General features: G+C 37.7%; 2 protein-coding genes across 4 annotated transcripts in view; both read left to right on the top strand.

The window, feature by feature from the left end:
* LOC127837950 (multivesicular body subunit 12B-like) overlaps nt 1-13,648 on the top strand; it is a 29,867-nt gene extending 16,219 nt beyond the window's left edge. For 2 of the 3 annotated variants that reach the window (XM_052365414.1, XM_052365415.1), the window contains exons 2-10: nt 2,181-2,256; nt 2,812-2,919; nt 4,648-4,738; nt 6,192-6,324; nt 6,898-6,996; nt 7,501-7,706; nt 8,865-8,926; nt 10,218-10,268; nt 12,184-13,648. In XM_052365414.1, the coding sequence (XP_052221374.1) occupies nt 2,181-2,256; nt 2,812-2,919; nt 4,648-4,738; nt 6,192-6,324; nt 6,898-6,996; nt 7,501-7,706; nt 8,865-8,926; nt 10,218-10,268; nt 12,184-12,234 (877 nt within the window). In that variant the 3' untranslated portion in view covers nt 12,235-13,648. The remainder of the gene's footprint in view (nt 1-2,180; nt 2,257-2,811; nt 2,920-4,647; nt 4,739-6,191; nt 6,325-6,897; nt 6,997-7,500; nt 7,707-8,864; nt 8,927-10,217; nt 10,269-12,183) is intronic. The other variant, XR_008029567.1, reaches the window with a different exon arrangement.
* Nucleotides 13,649-16,580: 2,932 nt separating this feature from the next.
* On the top strand, nt 16,581-20,816 carry LOC127839461 (cholinesterase-like). The gene is made up of 4 exons (XM_052367841.1): nt 16,581-17,997; nt 19,050-19,251; nt 19,776-19,887; nt 20,234-20,816. Exons 1-4 carry the CDS (start codon nt 16,710-16,712, stop codon nt 20,405-20,407), a joined length of 1,776 nt encoding a protein of 591 aa, XP_052223801.1. The 5' UTR covers nt 16,581-16,709; the 3' UTR covers nt 20,408-20,816.
* The last annotated feature ends 1,659 nt before the right edge of the window (nt 20,817-22,475 follow it).

Consider the following 22,475-nt stretch of genomic DNA (forward strand, 5'->3'; position numbering starts at 1 on the left):
CACAAAATATTGGAAAAACATCAATTTTAAAATAGTGCAGCAAACTTATGAACATTCATGCAGTTGTCTACTCTCATAGTCTCGCGAGATTATTATGTCAATAGTGAGGCTATGAAGTGCGCGTTAATTGATCCGATAAGAAAATCAGCTCATCTGGTTCCCTACATTCGTTATTTTTGGTCGCCAAAGCGGGAAAACATTTGCCGCGCTGTGTTTTGACCTCTTATCAAGGACTCTGTGCAAATGTAACAACAGTGGATTAACCCTGTCCCCCATAAGAAGCAAAGTGAAAATGGCTTTTGCAACCATCATAAAACCAGATCAGCCTGCGAGTACATTTGTAACTCGCAGTCTGTTCAGGTTGTATGCTGTTTGCTGCTCATCAGTATCTTAGGGTTAGAAATGAGGACTTTCAAATTTTAATCTAGAAAGAAAGGTATTTAATTAAATGTTACTTTCTAAGGGACTACACATGTGTCAAAATACGTATCTAAGTGGTAAAGGGTTAACGAAATTTGCCCAATATGCCTTGTTTGGTTAATTGTTTTTTCCGTCAGGTAAAATGTTTTTCGGTCTTGTAAAATGTCAAAGTTTACCAAACCGAATGTCCTGTAAAATGTTGGCAGCTTTCGGAAAGACTGCATACACCACAGCCCATTAAAATGGACAAAGGTATTTCTAAATAGAACCTGACATAAGCTTCGTATACAATATATTTACACTATTGTGTGACTCAAATTCAATGACAGGTGTGAGTTATAGAGTTATGCCCAAGGAATCGCGCTCATGACGTCACCACTTGGCAATTAATTGATCAAATAATCCATGAACAATCTTTTTTTTCCATACTTTTCTCTGAAAATAGAAGTAGGCCATTTTTTCAAAGTGCCTGTGACAAATTTTTGCTGCCTTGTTACCATTGTGCATCATACTGACCAAGAAAGACAATTATTTTATTTTATTTTTTATGCCCCCGGTAGGGTGGCATATATAGCAGTTGAACTGTCCGTCAGTCAGTATGTCAGTCTGACCGTCCGTCCGAAAAAACTTTAACATTGGCCATAACTTTTTAAATATTGAAGATAGCACCTTGATATTTGGCATGCATGTGTATCTCATGGAGCTGCACATTTTGAGTGGTAAAATTTCAAGGTTTACATCATCCTTCAAGGTCTAGGGTCGAAAAAACAAAGTCAAGGGAAGTAATAAGCTTTAAATGGACATAGTTATCTGACCTGCCCACGTATATATTTTTGTTAAATAAATCAAAGTGGCGCAGTAGGCGGCATTGTGTTTCTGACAAACACATTGTGGTAAATGGTCAAGGTCATCCTTTACGATCTACGGTAAAAAATACAGATTTAAGGGAAGTAATAAGCTTTAAAAGGGAGAAAATTATTCAATATTGAACATAGCCACTTTATATATTTGGCATGCATGTGTATCTCATGGAGCTGCACATTTTGAGTGGTGAATCTACAGTCACGGTAGTGGCTTTTAATTATTTGCTACTAAAAATAGAGATTTGTTACAGACAATTATTTTCAAGGGAAGTAATATATATAATTATAAATCTCATATTATATATTTCCTTACCAAGAATTGAAGTTCTTTTCACAGTTATTTTACAGATTTATTATTTTGATTATTTATAACCCAAATGATTGATTTTTCAAATTTTTTTTTTGAATGATATAATTATAATTTCTTTCATGTTCATTACATACCTGTGGACTTATGTCCATATATGCATGATCAACTCTGGCTATGATCTCTTTTAAACCATCAAGGGAAGTAATAACCTTTAAAGGGAGATGATTTCTATACCTGCCAAATGATAAATAGGAATTTTATTTCAATGCAACGCAGTAGGGGGCATTGTGTTTCAAACACATCTTTTGTTGAAGTCACATTTTCCACACTGGAACTGTGCATAATTTATAAATCTTCCAGGAATTTCTTGAAGTCTTAAGTTCCGTCATAATAATGTCAATTATTTTACGCAGGAAAGATTTGTATATACATGTATTTTAACATTTTTTAGATGTATTCCCCTTTCATATGAATGTTTGAATTCTTTTGTTTTTCTTCATGTTCCAAGCACAGATTAATTCACAACCATTTCTTAATTTACCGACATACATTTGTCTTATATAAACAATAATGTTTATTTTTTGCAGTGAAATGGAAGACTGGCCAATCATTGGTGTAGTAGTGGTTGCAGATATAAACAAATGTCCTGCTGGTTTCACTACAGTATGTTTCTTTAGTTGCTTAAATTAGTTATGCTTAAATCACTTGACAAAGGTTAACATCAATGAATAATTCCAGGGCTGGCACTTTTGTGTAACCTCAGTGTTTTTTTATATATATTTTTGAAGAGTGCATACAATTTAGAATTCCTCTCTCAATGTAAGCTTTATTTTCATAACAATTTACTAAATTTGGACAACAATTGAAAAGGTTAGAAGCTTTTGTACATGTTCCCTGCTAATTTTATCGAACTAAGTTTTAGCCTCATGTAATTCATCCTTTGTTTCAAAGTATTATCATGCTTATCAGCAAGAATATAATTACGCTTTCATGTCAATATTCACTGTTTGAAGGACCTAGGTACTTTTCCCTGAAATTCAATTCAACCAAAGAACCCAAAGTTGAGTCTGTGTTACCGACATGTTCTATCCAAATTGTTTGCAACAGTCTGAACAAAAGTTCCAGTTAAATATTATTATAAAGCAATAAAAGGCTACTTATAGATTAATTGACCTCTTGATGATGCTTTCCCGTGTACATGGAAATTAATCGTTACAGATCGACCGGACATATGACCGCACTGAGGAAGCAGACCTGTGGAGAGATGGGCTGTTTGGTCGGAGAGTGTGCCGGTACCTGTGTGTACAGAGATCCGCACCACAGCCGGTAGTCAATTGTTTTGCAGGAATTTAAGAAAGAAAATTACCTATTTATTTAAAATCTATAGGGTAGAACCAGTACTTGCTGTTTTTCATTGAGCTACACCATATCCACTACATAATGGTGCCCTCGAATAAAAGACTACACCCCCTGATAGTTATTAATGATCACCAGCATATTGTTATGTGCAAAAAATGCTTATGGTCACATCTTGCTTTAAGGGTACACATTACAGTAAGAATATTTCTGTGGTGTAAAATAAAACATTTTATTATATACCTGCTTTATGTTCCCAAAAAATACAAGTTTTATCTATTGGTAAAATACAACTGCACAGAAATAATTCTCTTATTATGCTACTCCCTAGTTTTCCAATTCCGTATAACCATATTAGCCGGACTACTTTTAATGAAGTCACTTTGAATGCAGAAAATTATAAGAGAATTCTAGGTTAATTATAAAAGCTAAAACTCATTTTTTAACTTAAATGATTCAAAGTTGTATAAAATAAAAGGAATATTACGCAAGTCAATTGTTACAAGTGTTTGTATCAGTCTGGTGGCTTGCGCTATTTCGTATCACACTCGAGGCGGAGATACGTCATCACACAAGCTACTTGACTGATACAAACACATGGAACAATTGACTAGCGTATTATTCCTTATGTATCTACTAACTGGACCTTATTTTTTTGTACCAGATTAACCCATTTATGCCTAGGGTCTTGAAAAAAGGCCTTGGCAAACAGCGTAGACCCAGATGAGACACCGCATGATGCGTGCGACGTCTCATCAGGGTCTGCGCTGTTTGCTTAAAGGAATCTCTGTAAAAAAAAAATTCTAAATATAGAAATAAATATACTAGACATCCCTAATTTTGGAAATAAATTGATCCAATTTAGAAGGATGGGAGAATCCACTAGGAATAAATGGGTTAAAAAACATTTGGTAGCTAGGTTGAGTTTTTGACAATTTTTTCTGCTTTCGATCATAATGTAATAACAAAATTAACTTTTACAAAATCAAGAAATATATGTCGTTAAGAGATTGAACATCCTTTTGCAAGTTGGAACTGACTTAATTAAAGAGTAAAAATTGAAACAAGAGAGGAAATGATTGACCGACCTATGTACCCTGTGCTTTTAGATGTTAGTGGAAACAAAACTCTTATTCTTTTGGTCATATATGTAAGGATTTTGGGATAATTTCATTTATTGCAGACTCCAAGAAACATGTCAGACTCATCTGACAAAGAACTATGTACCCATATGTTTGTGAGGCACAAAGTCTGTCTAGAAATTTGAATAGTCCATTAGGTGCAAGCATGATTGGCTGGAAGATGGACTAAGTGTCTGACAAGATTTCATTCTCATAAAACTATATAAATGACTGGTGATTTAAAGGTTTTGCTGTTTGCAAATCTTATAAGAAATAATCATTTTCTGATATTTTGTCTTTTTTGTTAATTTTCTGTGTTGTTTCAACTATGATAAAAGAGGTCAAGTGAAAATCCAAATGAGCCTCAGTCTGGGAAAACAGGGCTTAAAGTGTAGTCCCAGCTAGCCTGTGCAGTCTGCACACACTAATCAGGGATGCCATCAAAGAGAAAATGTGTTGTTCCTGATTAGCCTGTGCAAACTAAACAGGCTTATTTGGGCCAACACTTAATGCAATGCATTAAGCCCTGTTTTCCCAGAATGCAGCTGAAATATATATATATATATTACCTCTGCAGGGTAGAGAGGTTTTAGTGGACATCAGCATCATCACAGAGAAGGAACAGGTGCCGGCTGGGTTCACCACCCTGGAGTTAACACATGACACACGTAAGTAGACTTATGTTGTACCAGGGGATGAAACATGCCCCATTGCATAGATCTGTAATTTAGTAATGCCATTCACCTCTCTGGCAGAACTTCTGTAATATGTATACAGCAGTTAAAAAACGAGGCATAGTATGGGAACAGTAGTGGCAGGTGGCATCCAGGAAAACCATGTCCTCTCAATATCTCAAAAAGTGTTATGAATTTATATGGGCATACTGTCATAATGTCATGTTCTGTAACCAGACAGATGGCACAAAGCCTAACAGAATTATGGCCCTTGAAAAAAATCAAAAGGAATGCTGTCTTTTCTCCAAATCAAATAGTCTGTATCATATCATCATCAAACTTGGTGACAATATTTATGGTCATTATATCTAGCACATGATATGGAGTCAGATCACCTGAAGCACTTATGAGTTATTGCCCTTGTGTTATAACAAATTTGCAAATGTCATGTGTTATCTACTTTGTTATAGGTTGTTGCAGTATATAGTTTTGGTTTGCATAAACCAATGTGGATGACGCTACAGATATAGAAAGTTAAAATGGATACCTGGCATGTGATTGTATTTGGGACTAGCCACATCACTGTTACTAAAAGAACGGTTTCTCCGCAATAATTTCAATTTGGATGGGGGTAGGGCATTCACATTTTGTTTGATTTAATTTTTCATGTAGATCTTCCTTGGGATTGCATTTGGGTTGGTCTGTTCAAGGTCAAGGTCACTGTTACAAAAAAATGTAATAACTGAAAAAAATGTAAAAACTGAGGACATTTATGTAGCTTACCTTCAGATATAGCTTTAGATTGCATTTGGTGTCAGTCATGTTCATTTCAAGGTTACTGTTACAAAAATCTGATTTTTACCAGAATTACCATTTGATTGGATAATCAGCTATGAGAAACAATTATAGCTAGCGATAAAATATGATATTGTGGATCAGTGCACAGAGTGCAATATTGCATTAGGGGTCAGACATTACATTAATTAGGCCCATTAATTGTACACAAAACATGTACACCATTACACAAAAGTGTTGATTGTGAAGATTTGCCAAAAAAATGATGGACATATGAGTGCATAAGTTTAAATAAAAGGGTAAAACCACATTTAAATATGAGGATGATTGCTAGAATTTCAAATGCTTTATTTAAACATGAGGATGCTTGCTTGAATTACATTGCCTTGTTAAAATATGAGGTTGATTACTAGATTGTACAATACCATGTTTAAATACAAGGATGATTTCTAGACTGTACAGTGCTATGTTTATATACAAGGATGATTTCTAGACTGTACAGTGCTATGTTTATATACAAGGATGATTTCTAGACTGTACAGTGCTATGTTTATATACAAGGATGATTTCTAGACTGTACAGTGCTATGTTTATATACAAGGGTGATTGCTAGAATTAACAATGCCATGTATAAATATGAGGATTGCTACAGGTGAAAAGGCGACAAAGAAGAAGGTGATTTGTGTACGCTGGATGAACGCCAGTATTACTACCAGCGCCCTATCTGAGCTCATCTTCATGGGTCGTGGGAGCAAGAAACCACCCCAGGGCTACACACTGGTCGGGTACGTAATGGGAATTGATAATAAGAGTTTGTTATGTTTGGAATATCTAGAGTTAGAAATAATCCCCCCCCCCCACTCCGGCTTTCAAGGGTACATGCTAAACATGGTATTTTCTGAAAAGATTTCAACTTGTTTGGAAGGCTGAATACAGCTAGAATTTGGGCCGTGGCTGCAAGAGATATTCACAAATGTAGCAAATATATGAAACAAGTAGGTTTTTAGACTGTTGTTGAGTATTTTGTAATCGAAGAATCTAATCAGATAGTAGCAACTAAAACAGCTGTATGATCACAATGAGAATGTGGAAACCTTTGTTTGATGATTATATAAAATATATATAAATGAATAAGATTGGGTTCATGAAGACTGGCCCTATATTGCGAGCAATACTGTCAAAGCCTTGGTTTTATGGGAATGAAGTTGCATATATGACTAGCTTATTTATATGCAAGGACATTAGAAATCACCATCGTTTGCTAGTTTTCAAACAAAGAAAAATTGAATTGAATTAAAGTGATGCGTTTTTAACAAATGTTTGTATTTATAAGATATAATTTGCTTTTGTATTTTCAGTGAATTGAACAACTTGATGCTTTGCTACAAAATGTCGCCAATCAAAACTGTGTCAGCAATTAGCTCCCATAACAGCGTAGAATCATCCCTTAATAACATGTAAGTCTGCCTTTATTCTTGAAACAGGTGGAGCACTGCTGGGCCAAACTGGGCATAATGTATATGTGTAAAGTGTCGTGTCTGATTAGCCTGTGAAGACTGCTCTCTCCGCCTAAACTGTATCTTTGCTAAGTAAAGACTTCCTTCATATGAAAAATACCATAAAAGCGGATTGTTGTTCCTAATTAGCCTGTGCAGATTGCACAAATGCATTAAGCCCCATTTTCCCAGAGAGTGGCTCATGGGATAATCACCTGTTATAACAAGTGAAAGTGCTTAAAACTCAAACTTGTAAATTGTAATAGTGTATTTTTGCTAATCCTGTCTGGAACTGGATGGCACTGGTGTTATATTTTAGGGTGGTTGCAATATATATATATATGTTATATATGCGCTCTGCAAGAAAACATGGATCACTATCCAAGGTTAATAGTTCATGTTTTCTAAGCCTTGCTAAATAAACTTTTATGTATGTAACCTAGTACTCTCTCTGTATTCTTGCAGGTCGAACTTGTCCAACAACTTGCCCTACGCCCTCCACCCGGCCACCACCCAGGGTTATACACAAGGTCAAAGTGCCCCCTATACACAAGGTCAAAGCGCCCCCTATACACAAGGTCACAGCGCTCCCTACCCGGTCCCGCGCCAACTCTCTCACGCCTTTGGACCCCCAGAGAGGGGCTACACCAGTCTAGGGGTCACAGTTGCACGTACGTGTACATGTTTTGTTCTGTTCAATATTTTTTATCGTTGATACGTGTGATAGGGTAGATGGCATCCCGCTTAACACCCTACAGAGTTTACAAGGAATGTAATATCATTCACATTTGATACATTCACTTTTAATAGCTCATACATTAGAACATAATCAATTTTTGTTAAATAAAATAATTGAAAGGCCCTTAACACAACTACTGGAAAAGAGTTAAAAATACTTTTCATTCTTTACTTGGTGCAAATCATTTAAATTCTAAAGTTCGTTAAGTACTTTGAATGCAATGACAGGTTCTATTTTGTATATGTAAATGTTGACTCATACAGTAATTGTAGTGTACAGCATGCCTGGGTCTCTTCAAAAATATGTTTTAAACATTTATTGACTTATTAGGACCTGATCTGAAAGACCATGTTATTTAAACCTTTCCCGCTCAGAAGCAAGGTGAAGAAGCAATGGTTATGTGCAAGCAGCATAAAACCAGAACAGCCTGTGAGTAACTCACAGCCTGTTCAGGTTTTATGCTGTTTGCTGCTCATCTGTATCTAAGGGTTGGAAATGATGCCTTTAAAACTTGAATGTAATAAAGGTCTTAAATTACATTTAACTGTCTAAGGGACTACAAATGCGTTAAAATACGTATCTAAGTGGTAAAGGGTTAAGTCAGGGGCTCAGGGCTTGTTTTGGTCTGCGGTAGCTCTGATATACGCAGTTATTAAGATTATTTTGTCTTCGAAAGTATTGGTACAACATTTGTCACCTCTGTGGAACCTTATCTTGAATACCATTGTAATAAAGTCAGTGTTGCTTTAGCCTGATATGGCTGATGTACTCAATGATTGAGATTCTTTCATAATTTCTACACTATAGTGAAGGCTTACCGGGCTGATGTACCGGTACTCAATGATTGAGATTCTTTCATAATTTCTTCACTATAGTGAAGGCTTACAGGTACTCTTCCATTTGCCATGTTAGTCAATAGCTACAGAATGAAATTATTTAGCTGTCGAAAATTAAATTAAATTTGGCCAAAGCTTTTTTTATAAAGCCCCATAAAACAACCAAAATGAGTTGTTGTTTTTTATGCTCAACTGAAAATTTGAAGACATACATTTTTAGCCAGAAAATCAATATGTATGTTTTCTATTTGCAGCTCTGTCGGGAGTCCCATGGCAATTGAGCTCCAAACTGCAGGCTCTGTCCAGTCTAAAACAAGTAAGTGACACTTAACCTTTCCCTCTCTGATACACAATTTGATGTGTTTTAAGTCCATAACAAAATCAAAACAAATTAAAGACCTTTCTTACTTTATTTAAGTTTTAAAGGCTTCATTTTCAACCCTAAGATACTGATGAGCAGCAAACAGCATAAAACCTGAACAGACTGTGAGTTACCCTTAGGCTGTTCTAGTTGTATGCTGGTTGCCATTTTCACTTTGCTTTTGTTAGGGAAAGGGTTTAGGGTTTATGTTGCCAGTAAGTCTATATTTATTGTATCCCTGCAAATGAATTTTATAGCCCCAGATATGGATTGGATATGATTTGGAGTCAAGATAGCATTGATTTGTTTGAACACATATTATGTTCTTAGTTTGTGAGGCAAACTGCTTCAAAATGTCTCAATCCATTAACCCTTTCAGTGCGGGAACCAAATTTTGAAGGCCTTTGCAAACAGTTTGGATCCAGATGAGACGCCACAGAACGTGGCGTCTCATCTGGATCCAAACTGTTTGCTATTCTGATAGTATTTTTTTTTTTTTAAATGGAAGAAATGCTTATTGTAGAAATTCAGCAGACAACATTTTAGCAGACGACAAATTTCCCAGCATGCAAAGGGTTAAATTGTGACTTAAAATATGTCAGCTCTCTGAAGTGTACATGCTCAATACATGTTTACGCAATTATCCACAGGTTTCTTAATTATTGCAGGTGCTTAAAATGTGCGCAGCAAACTTCTTCCACATTTTTTAAGAGATTAAATTGAAACTAGAAATATTTCATCACCAGGAAGTTTATTTGTGCGTAACACAATGTTCACAATAATCATGCTCCTTATTTATGTCCTCTTGAACTTAGGCGTGGGTATGGTTGCCATACAATATGTTATAAGTTTGTGGAGTAAAGTTCTTCCATAATTCTTAAGCGATTTCATTGACACTTGTAATATGTCATCACCATGAGGTTTATGTGGGCATGACTCTTATTGAATGTCCAGTGATCGAGTGGATGAGTTATATGTCCTTGAATCTTTATTGATGCTGAAATATAAAAACATGGTCTTCTTGAAAATGTATTGTGGGTTTCTGTTTTGTTGTGATCAAATGTTAACATCCCTTTCCATTGTTTGATGTTAGTTTAAGTTAATTTTTTTCACCAATTTTCTCTTACACTGATGTGTTTTTAATTTAAAATAAATGAATACTACTGATAGTAGTTAAGTATATTGATATTACTTTCTTAAATTGTAAAAGTTTGTAATTAAGATTATTGTAAATTCTTTGTTTCAGATCCAGATACCCACAATACGATACAAAAGTTATAAAGATATAGAAAATGAAGTAAGTTCTGTGTCATAGACAATAACTGCAACAACTCTTGTGGCTGTCAGCGCCTTTTTTTAACCCATTTATGCCCAGTGGACTCTCCCATCCTTCTAAATTGGATCAAGTTATTTTCAAAATTAGGGATATCTGGTATATTTATTTCTATTTTTAGAATATTTCTAACAGAATTTTGTTTAAGCAAACAGTGTAGACCACATCTGGGTCTACGCTGTTTGCAATGCCCTTTTTTCAGGACGCTAGGCATGAATGGGTTAAAAACAGATTCTTGTCTGTGAGCAACATTATTAGACTGTTGATGCTTGATACCCTACATGTATAATGCAATCCAAATACATTGTACTGTTTGGAACAGCAACCAGTCAATTATTGCGATGGGTAGGGTCTAGGTAATATTCACATAACCAGCTTTCATTTTACCACTCAATATTTTAGCAGCATGGCTTTACCACTTAATTTGAGAAACTAAATCTTACAAAGGAGGACTGCAAAGAAAGAAAAGTCAACATTATTTTGTCAGCTGGGAGCTTTGCAGGGCAAATAGCTTCTTAAATATTTTACACCCCTGGTACGTTGTGTCTTTCCTTATGTGAGTCTCTAAGTCACGTACTCCCAATCATAGCCTGTAACAGTTTCATCAGTTGGTGGAGGGTTGGACTATAAGTCAGGTGAATACAAAGACACGAGATTAAAATAGGGGCATCATAAATATACCAGCATTGGTAATAAAACTGATACTTGAATGTGACATTAGTTACTGATTTACCAGCACCTGTGTATGTTTGATCTAAATATATCAACACATGTGTATATTTGATCTAAATATATCAACACATGTGTATGTTTGATTTAACTATACCAACACATGTGTATATTTGATCTAACTATATCAACACATGTGTATGTTTGATCGAACTATACCAACACATGTGAATATTTGATCTAACTATATCAACACCTGTGTATGTTTGATCTAACTATATCAACACCGGTGTATGTTTTATCTAAATATATCAACACCGGTGTATGTTTTATCTAAATATATCAACACATGTGTATGTTTGATCTAACTATATCAACACATGTGTATGTTTGATCTAAATATATCAACGCATGTGTATGTTTGATCTAAATATATCAACACATGTGTATGTTTGATCTAAATATATATTAACACATGTGTATGTTTGATCTAAATATATCAACACATGTGTGTATTTGATTTAACTGTATCAACATATGTGTATGTTTGATCTAACTATACCAACACATGTGTATGTTTGCTCTAAATACATCAACACATGTGTGTATTTGATCTAAATCTATCAACACATGTGTATGTTTGATCTAAATATATCAACACATGTTTATGTTTGATCTAAATATATCAACACATGTGTATGTTTGATCTAACTATACCAACACATGTGTATATTTGATTTAACTATACCAACACATGTGTATGTTTGATCTAACTATACCAACACATGTGTATATTTGATTTAACTATACCAACACATGTGTATGTTTGATCTAACTATACCAACACAATCATGTGTATGTTTGATCTAACTATACCAACACATGTGTATGTTTGATCTAACTATACCAACACATGTGTATGTTTGATCTAATTATACCAACACAAGTGTATGTTTGATCTAACTATACCAACACATGTGTATGTTTGATCGAACTATACCAACACATGTGCATGTTTGTTGTTGCCAGTGTAGTTTTGGATCCAGCATAGCTTTATAAACTTTATTTTTGTATGCTTTCAAATGGGCATTTTTAAAATTTAAATGTTTTATTTCTTTTCATATTATAATAGTGCCAGTCAGTTACATTTTTAAGGGCAACAGTGTTTGTTTATTTAAACAACCACTAATAATGATTTTGTGTCTTTCAGTATTGCTACCAGTTTGATGTTGAACGGACTGCAAAAGCAAACAGTGGATAAGTCAAATAATGTATACAGTGTTTCTACTACCTGTACTACAAGTACTTTCAGACCAAAGACAGTAGAAATCATGCCAACACTTGTATCATGTCGTCCCTCTATATGTACAATACTATCAATGAAGAAATGCTCAACACAAGGGATAACAAGTCAAGGTCGCATTGACTCCTTTTATTTTTAAAGGATTCTTGACCTTGACAGGTGACCTTTGATTCATGATTTTTAAACATGAACTCTAGACTGTAGCATTTGCATGGACTGGTTGTTAGCAAATTACATTTTTGACTACTTATAATGTCTATTGAACTTGATATATGTCATACGAAGATTTTGGCAGTGAGAGTTGATATTGCAATTACCTGATATTTAATATTTTGTTTGTTTGTAGGTTGTGCTCCTGGTGGCATTTGTATTTTTATATTGTACAGAAAACATTTATAACAATAGATAAGAATTACTTATGTAAACTATTTACTTTAAACTAAATATGAAGCACTATTATATTCATGTAACTTAAATACTAGATTTTAATGATTTGTTTTTGTAAACCTGGTGTTCCCCAGGTTCATTATACAAAAAAAAGCTTATGTAAACATAATATCGTGTACATACATAGTGCAAATAATCCATAATATGGTGACATGACAGTTTAATGCTCTACTTGAATTTCTGTGATTAATAAAATTTTCGTGCATTTTATTAAAAATGTAAGCTTTACTTGCAGTATTCGCTTCAGTGTACATGGTCACATAGACACTATGTTTGGTCTTTGAAAAGGGGGTTTAATGAATGTGCGTAAAGTGTCCTTCCAGATTAGCCTGTGCAGTTATGATATTTTTGGTTTACATAAAGTCATTTCTTAGCACGAATCAAGTTTAGGTGGAAAGTGACTGTGCGGACTGCACAGGCTTATCAGGGACGACACTTTAAGCACATTCATTAAACCCCCTTTTGACATAGTATGGAGGAATTATGTTTGTTTTGTTTACGTGGATTGTTCGTCGATTTCAACAGTATTTCAGTCATATAACAGGTAATATCACATTCGGTCTGTTGACCAACTCACACTTTTCCTGGGATAGCTGGTATACCAGCACTGAGTGTGCATATTTATGCCAGTAACTGCCATCTGCACAACTTGAAACAGACATAGTAGGCAAATAGCCATAGAAAAGATTGCATGACCAATCTCGACCAAACTTTTGTTGCTGGGCCGGGGATCGAACCCGCCATGATTGGATTTGTGTTTAAGTGATCTACCATCTGAACAAGCCGGAATGTCGAAATGTATCAAAGAAGAATGTTCGTTAGTGTAGTATAAATTTGTTTATGTTATTTATGTTTGAAAACACATTTTTATAAATGTGATATTAAGCCCATCTTCATTTGTATGCAATAAACGATCATCAGGCAATTCAATTCTGTGTTTATTTTATTTCAACTCCTAACATTATAGACCACATAACTCCTTTATGGCATTCACAAATGAATCATAGACAACGTGTAGCAGGGTTGAGTTTAAGAGAACTTATACTGAGCTATATGAGTTAGCTTTTATAGCGACGCGGTAGAGTGCCTGCCTGATTTGGAACCCGGAGTTCCCGGGTTTGTTCCTCCTTGTTGTAAGGAATTTTTATGGCTGGGTTACAAACGCAATAAACTCAATGTTATACCACACAACTATTTGACAGACCTTACAACTCAATTATAGACAACACAAAATTTTGATAGACCTTACACTTCAATATACGATCGCATAACTAAGCAAACAGCCTTGCGATAGGCCGAGAACTCTGCAATAGACCGCACAGCCTTGCGAAAGACCGAAAAATTTGGCGATAGACCGCACAGCCTTGCAATAGTCCGGAGAACTGATAGGTCAGAGAATTCGGCGATAGACCACACAGCCTTGCGATAGGCCTCAGAACTTGGTGATAGACCACAACACCTAGCGATTGGCTGGAGAACTCGGCAATAGACTTCACAGCCTTGCGAAGGACAGGAGAATTCGGCTATAGACCACACATCCTTGCGATAGGCCGGAGAACTCAGCAATAGACCGCACACCCTGGCGAAAGACCGGATAACTCAACGATCGACCACAGCCTTGCAATAGGCCGGAGATCTCGGAGATAGACCACACAGCCTTGCGAAGACCGGAGAATTCGGCGATCGAACACACAGCCTTGCGATAGGCTGGATAACTCTGCGATAGACCACACAGCCTTTTGATAGGCCGCAGACCTCGGATATAGACCACACAGCCTAGTGATAGGCCGCAGACCTTGGCGATAGACCACACAGCCTAGTGATAGGCCGCAGACCTCGGCGATAGACCACACAGCCTAGTGATAGGCCGCAGACCTCGGCGATAGACCACACAGCCTAGTGATAGGCTGCAGAACTTGGCGATAGACCACACAGCCTAGTGATAGGCCATAGACCTCGGGGATAGACCACGCAGCCTAGTGATAGGCCGCAGAACTCGGCGATAGACCTCACAGCCTAGTGATAGGCCGCAGAACTCGGCGATAGACCGCACAACTTTGCGATAGGCTTTATCGGCAAAAGACCGCACAGCTTTGTGATAAGCCGCAGAACTGGGCAATAAACTACACAGCCTTGCGATAGGCCGGAGAACTCGGCGATAGACCGGAGAACTCGGCGATAGACCACACAGCCTTGCGATAGGCCGGAGAACTCTGCGATAGGCCGGAGAACTCGGCGATAGACTACGCAGCCTTGCGATAGGCTCTATCGGCGAAATACCGCACAGCTTTGTGATAAGCCGCAGAACTGGGCGATAGACTACACAGACTTGCGATAGGCCGGAGAACATGGCGATAGACCAGAGAACTCGGCGATAGACCACACAGCCTTGCGATAGGCCGGAGAACTTGGCGATGGACCACACAGCCTAGTGATAGGCCACAGAACTCGGCGATAGACCGCACAACCTTGCGATAGGCTCTATCGGCAAAAGACCGCACAGCTTTGTGATAAGCTGCAGAACTGTGCGAAAGACTACACAGCCTTGCGATAGGCCGGAGAACTCGGCGATAGACCGGAGAACTCGGCGATAGACCACACAGCCTAGTGATAGGCCGCAGACCTCGGCGATAGACCACACAGCCTATCCGGTCAGAAGGTGTTTAATGATTGGATGTTAATCGGAATCAAGTATGAAGCCATACATGTCAGTAGAAACAAACTATTTGGACCGTGTTATGTGAAAACGGGGTAAAATTCATTTTGTTAAGTGTCGTTAAAGATTAGCCTGTGCAGTTCGCACAGGCTAATCAGGGACGACACTTACTGCTTTATGGTATTTTTCGTTTACAGAAAGTCTATTCTTTGCAAAAAGCCAGTTAAGGCGGAAAGTGTCGTCCCTGATTAGCCTGTTCTGACTGCACAGGCTATTCTGGGACGACACTTTACGCACATGCATTAAACCCCTTTTTCAAAGAGCGCGGCTCATTTGATACCATGATGTATGATGTTAAGACACAAACAGCAACAAAAACAGCAAAAACCTATTTTACAAATATTAATTACAAGTGCTCATTATATCATGATCAACACGTCAAGCGTCAAACAACATAATTATTCCCGCTCAAAATGCAGAGTCTCAGAGAATACGTACCATTATTTGTGTAAACCTGTGTGAAAAGAGGTATGCTAAAAAGGAAAACATGTTGCTGCCCTATTGTTTCGTAACGTAACAGGTTCGGTACGAATAAAAAAGGACTCAGTAATCCTCGCGGTAGCTTACTATTAGCCTGATATATTATAAAACGGCAGGGCAGTATCCTGTCATTCTCTGTGAAACGGTTGTAGAATAATAGCAGCATGATTAATGCTTTTGCACTAGCGCAGAGATGTTGGTGAAAAAGATTGCGACTGGGAAGATTAGGATGAAGTAACTCGAAAGTAGAATAATAATAGAGCAGTTAATAATAATAGAGCAGTTAATAATAATAGAGCAGTTAATAATAATAGAGCAGTTAAGGACCGGGTGAGACACTTATTCTGTGCTGTTTGGTGCCGATTACACTGGTCAAACGCATACCGTCAAACAGTGTGGTAGAAATCTGTAGCAAAATAGCGAACGCTATGGTCTTCCATTCAACTGAATACATTTTTTAGAACATCGCGGGTAGAATGTGTGTACAGTACGCATGAATATGCAGGATAATAGCGCCACGGGGTAACATTTAGAGGCATCGGCTGGACGTCCTTCTTCATATTGAAATTGTGCAATATTAAAAACAGTTATGGAGAACTAGTAGTTAACAGCGTATATATATTCTGTCCTTTTAAACCTTATCGATTAACGAAACACACTGTTTAAAAATATGCGTTCCTAAAGAAAAGAACAAACATGACCGATACCCGCTTCGTTCCACTCGACAGGACACGCGCCTAAGGCTATTAGCTGTTCGATAAAGTTGTTATAGTTGAAGTACTCCTCGGATATGGCGAACGTATTCCAAATAGTGTTTTGTGTTGGACTTTACGTGGTTCTTTCTGCCGCGCAAGGTCCCTCTGTCACCACGTCTTATGGGGAAATTCGTGGCGTCTACGGCGAGGTAGTGTACACAAATCCGGCGATGATCACAGTACACAGGTACCTCGGGATTCCTTTCGCAAATCCGCCGGTCGGGGATCTGAGATTCCGCAAGCCAGAGCGTCTGACGATGCTCAAGACACCGTACAATGCGAGCGCCTTCGGATTTACGTGTCCACAGTTAGGAGACGCTTTACCAAAGACGCCGTTGGAAAGTCAGTCTGAGGATTGCTTGTTTCTGAACGTCGTTGTGCCCGACAGATCGCCGGCACCTGACAAGGATCATGCCGTCATGGTGTTCTTCTACGGTGGCGGGTTCACCACTGGGTCATCGACGACTTACGACGCGCAGTTTTTGGCGGCCTACGGCAACGTAATCATCGTCACTGCAAACTATCGCGTTGGCCCGTTCGGTTTTATGTCGACCGAAGACGAGAACTGCCCGGGAAACTTCGGGCTTTGGGACCAACAGCTGGCTCTGCAATGGGTGAGCTCCAACATTGCTTCGTTCGGGGGTGACCCCAAACGAGTTACCATCTTCGGCGAGTCCGCTGGCGCAATCAGCTGCAGCTACCAAGCCATGTATCCGCCCAATCGTGGGCTTTTCCAAAATGTAATCACTCAAAGTGGAACGTTTGCAAACACTTTATCGGTGCCAGTCCCCAATGCTAGAAAGTACGCACTTAGGTTGGCGAACCAATTAGGGTGCGCTTCAGACAACACGCTACACGCAATGGAATGTCTTCGGAAAGTCGCCTGGAAGGATCTGAACGACGCCCTTGTGCTCTTAGGAAAGACCGACCCCACATTCACGATGTTCTCGCCCGCGGTGGACGGCGATATAGTGAAAGGGCACCCGTTACAGCTGCTGGCTATGCACCAGAATAAATACATGGAGGAAGTTGAGTTCTTCAGGTCTCTGCACTACTTGAATGGAGTCAACCAGTTCGAGGGCGCGTTCATGTTTCCTATCTTAGGCAATCCCGCGGCTAAAAATCTGGAGGAATCGTTGTCCACTTTTTTCTATGCTATTGGCGTCTCACCGGCGCGCAAGGCTCTAGTTGCAGCGGTGGTCCACGAGTACAAAAACTGGAACCGGCCGTTTAATACCCAGGAGGTACCACTGCAGACGGTGAGGATCTTTGGAGATTCTACATTTGGTGCGTCGGCTGTTGAGGCATTACTCATGCACGAAGGTGCGGTATACTGCGTATTGCACGCTCATTATAAGTACCCGTGTGTATATCGCTTTAAAGAACGTAATAATCTTTAAGCAGTATTTTTAAATTTGCAATAAATGTAATTATTCAGCAGAGCATTAATCCGAAAGGGTGCGATCCAAACTCTTTAAAAGATCAGACAATTCCAGTTGTTTAGTCCCGATTTCCCTTTTGGCAGAGTAGGCAACTGCCTTTTGGCCCCATGGCTTTTAAGGTCCCCATGAGACCGTGAATACACAGACTATAGTGATCGTTTTCTTTAATTCTTAATCTAATAATTACAGTTTCGTATTAGTATTACGGTTGTATAATGCCATGTTAATTATAAAAGGTTTGGCACTGTTAAGCTAAGTTAAACGTTCTTGTAAACGGGACCTGGAGGGGATGGGCACCAAACGCTTCCTTGCCTATGGGCCTCCGCGGTGCTAATCCGGCACTTCAGGTGTTCCTTGCACCCCGATCGTAATAATGATGTATTGTAATATAGACAATAGCAGGCTGTCCTGTATTTATATTCCAATAAGGCACATGGTAAAACACATGTGTGTAATTAGGCCATTGGATTTCCTATTGATAAATATACTAAGGGAATATACTTGCCATCGGACTGAGAGTGATACCAAACGGTATCGCATTTAACATTCCGAATTTTTCGACCCGGGTAATATAGATTCTATTATATTGGTATAGATAAGACTTAGGGGTCATTGGAAGGGCATATAGCCTACTCCGTTTCGGAAATCTAGATACATGCGCTTTGTTCTGGTTAGGATTTGTGTTAGGCGTCATTAAAACCAATGATAAAATATAGCATCAAATTCGATCCCTGGAGCCAGCATGTCCCTTCTTTCCACTAACTGGAGTAAATATAAGACACCGATCCTAGAATAGTACCAATAATATTAATTCACTCATAATACATAAATTTAGTCTTCTAATAATGCCATCATCAAGCCGACATCGGGCCGACATGAACATATTTGATCGGGACTTTGATGTTGTTGCTTAAATATAGTTTAATGTTCAAGCGGGTCCTGCGAACTCCTACGCCTACCGATTCATGCCCAGACCCAGTGTAAACATCATGGGCACACCAGACTGGGTGCCAGGAGCCAACCACGCGGACGAGTTGGGCTTCGTGTTTGCCTTGGGGATGCTCCTTCAGCAGCCCTGGGAGGTACAAATGGCCACACACCTGGTCACCTACTGGTCAAACTTCGCAAAGACTGGGTAAGGTAGTGAGCATAATCTATTGTTTTAAGATGTCGTTTGTGCATGTTGACATGTACTAGTCATGTATTCATAAAGTGTACGTGGTAAGCGTAAAGAAAATTACATATAACAAAGTCAACATGTGGTTATTCTCACAGGAATCCTAATACCCAAGCCACCCCTTCTGTAATGTGGCCTGTATATAACAAAGTCAACATGTGGTTATTTTCACAGGAATCCCAATACCCCATCCACTCCTTCTGTAATGTGGCCTGTATATAACAAAGTCAACATGCGGTTATTTTCACAGGAATCCCAATACCCCATCCACCCCTTCTGCCACGTGGCATGTCAATAACAAAGTCAAAATGTGGTAATTTTCACAGGAATCCCAAAACCCCATCCACCCCGTCTGTCACGTGGCATGTCAATAACAAAGTCAAAATGTGGTTATTTTCACACAGGAATCCCAATACCCCATCCACTCCTTCTGTAATGTGGCCTGTATATAACAAAGTCAACATGTGGTTATTTTCACACAGGAATCCCAATACCCCATCCACTCCTTCTGTAATGTGGCCTGTCTATAACAAAGTCAACATGACCTACATAGAGCTGGACAAAGACGCTGTCACCGCCAAACATTACTTTTTGGTGAGTACACAATGTCTTATATGGTATACGTTGTAAATTGCAATAGACCGACTTTTGCGTAGAGGTTTACACAATAATTATTATGCTAACAAAACATATTTGTAACATTTGCAAAATAAGATTTAACTAGAGAACCATTTGTTATGTGCGTTAAAGTATGAACATATTTAGCCTGCATGCTTATAATCAATGAATCTCTATTCTATTTCTATTTAAGGTATTTGTTTAAGTAAATCATAAACATTCACTCAGTATTAACATAAGACGGGTACACAACTGTATATATTAGACAGCTGATCATTATCTGTTAAGCCATTACATGTAGTAAGTATTTTGTTGCTTTAAGGCGAAAGAGCACCACTTCTGGAACAACGTCATGGCACTCAACATGGAAAGTATGGATTCAAATAAGTGTGACATACCTGTGGCGGCTGCTGCGTCATTGATGACGTCATTTGTCTCCAAGATGGTCGCTGGGGTCGCGATGCTGTTCGCTGCATTATTGTTTAAGGCATTCTAAAATGGATGTCAACTGACGATCGAAGATGGATGTCATCTGACAATTTAAGGATACAAAATGAATGTCACACTTTTTCGGATTAGTTTGAACACGCTATTCTATTTGTTATTAATGGTTTCGTCGTGGTGTATTGTGTCTACTGTAATAAAACTAGAACTTTGACACGAACACATGATTCGGATAACAATTTTTCGGATTTGGAGGAACATCTTGCCTGTACTTGCTATACATTCGTTCTATTGGGTTATTGTGTTAGCTGTATTAATTTGAATTTTTCGTTTAACTGTGTGCATTTATTATTTTACATTTGAAATGCATTCTTCAGAAATTAAAATCTTCATTGCAAAATATTTGACATTTAAATGTAAGTATTGTTGATAAGAAAGTATATAAAAGTTGCTTCAAATAATTATATTTTTGAGAGCTTTTTACACCTTATTTTTTAAATCTCAAATTAAATGTGTGGCTGAAAAGAGTAAGATTTGTATCGGTGTTGTCGGTCACATAAAATTTATAAACATCGGTTTCTTAAAATGTTTCCAATGAATTGTATTTTATAGTAATGTTTCCTTTCAGTCCATTTTTATAGCTGAAGTAAAGCTTCCTACCTTTATTTCATCAGCCCAGTAAATTAAGCAGTTTTAATGGAAAAAGTGCATGTTGAAGAATTGCAAATGAAATCAAAACAAGGCCCAGCGTTTTCATAAGGAGGCGGCCGGCGGCCGATTTGACCGCCTCAAATGTTATTTGGGCCGGCTCAAATTCGGAAAAAAAATCGGCAAATGCTCAGGGCTTCCGCTGCCGTTTGCCAGATTCGCCAATGGCGAAAATTAAGCAAATTCGGCGAATAAAATAATCGTTTGGCGAAAACGTACGGCGAACGATTTTTGTCAGGAAAAAAATCGTTTGCTGGCATTTTTGCCAAACAATTATTTTCCTGACAAATGCCATTCCAGATAGTAAACTCTTTCAGCTTTAGACTGTGCTTCAATACATCGCCGTATTATTGACCCGCAAAATTGATTCGCAGTCTGCATTTACACCTGTCAGAAACCGGATATCGAGACAAAGGAAACTAACTGGTGTAACCGTCGATCTTATCAGCTTAAATAAACAATAACATCTGATTAAAGATTGCTGCCGATTTCAATAAATTTGAGTAAAAGCCGTTAGCGAATTATCAACTTAGTCACACAATGAACGTAAGTAAAGAAGTTAATAATTGATTTTAATTTCGAGAAGTTCGTAATGTTTGTAATGATTAAAGGCTTAATGCGTTACAATTGTGAATGACGATAGATGAAGGGGTATAAAACCCTTGACATTTACGGCGAAGGTGTCGGAAATTGTGACTGCCATAATGGCGACCATAGGAAATAAGCGTCCTTTGGACTCTGACGAATCTAATGACCCGGTCTCAAAAAAAAAAATCTGATAATAGATCATTTAAAGATGTTTGGCTTTAGGAATTCATGTGGTTAGATTATAATGCAAAATCAAAAACGATGTATTGCAAAATATGCATACAGTTTCAAAAATCAAATTCATTCACTTCTGGGTGTATTATGTTGAAAAAAGACAACATTTCAAAACACGAACAATCTTAATGTAATAAAACAGAATGACAATCATTAATATTAAAATGTATATACATGAATATTTTTATATTATTAATAATATATTAAAAATAACAATAATAATTTATGTTCATAATAAATATATATTGACACTTTTCGAAATGAGCTTTTTGTTTTGAAATTTAGCATATTTGATTTTGTTTATTTCAGATCACAAAGAGGCCTCAGAAGCGTCTAGTCTGAAAACATCCATGACAAATGCGCAGGCTGCAGCAATATCCAAAAGTAAAGCGGCTGTAGTGTCGGCTATGACTAATGTGTACTTTGATGCACAACTGTGTTTCTTTTGTTATGCACACATGATGATTATAGTAATAAACATATTAAAGCTTCTTTGTTAAGTTTCTTCTTTTTCACTACTGTAGCCTGTACTTACAACAGGCGGTTCCGAATGCTTTGCTAATACTTTGGCTACAGTTTCTAAAATTTGG

This window comes from Dreissena polymorpha, chromosome 7 (assembly GCF_020536995.1).
Source record: "Dreissena polymorpha isolate Duluth1 chromosome 7, UMN_Dpol_1.0, whole genome shotgun sequence".
In the NCBI taxonomy this organism is placed as follows: domain Eukaryota; kingdom Metazoa; phylum Mollusca; class Bivalvia; order Myida; family Dreissenidae; genus Dreissena; species Dreissena polymorpha.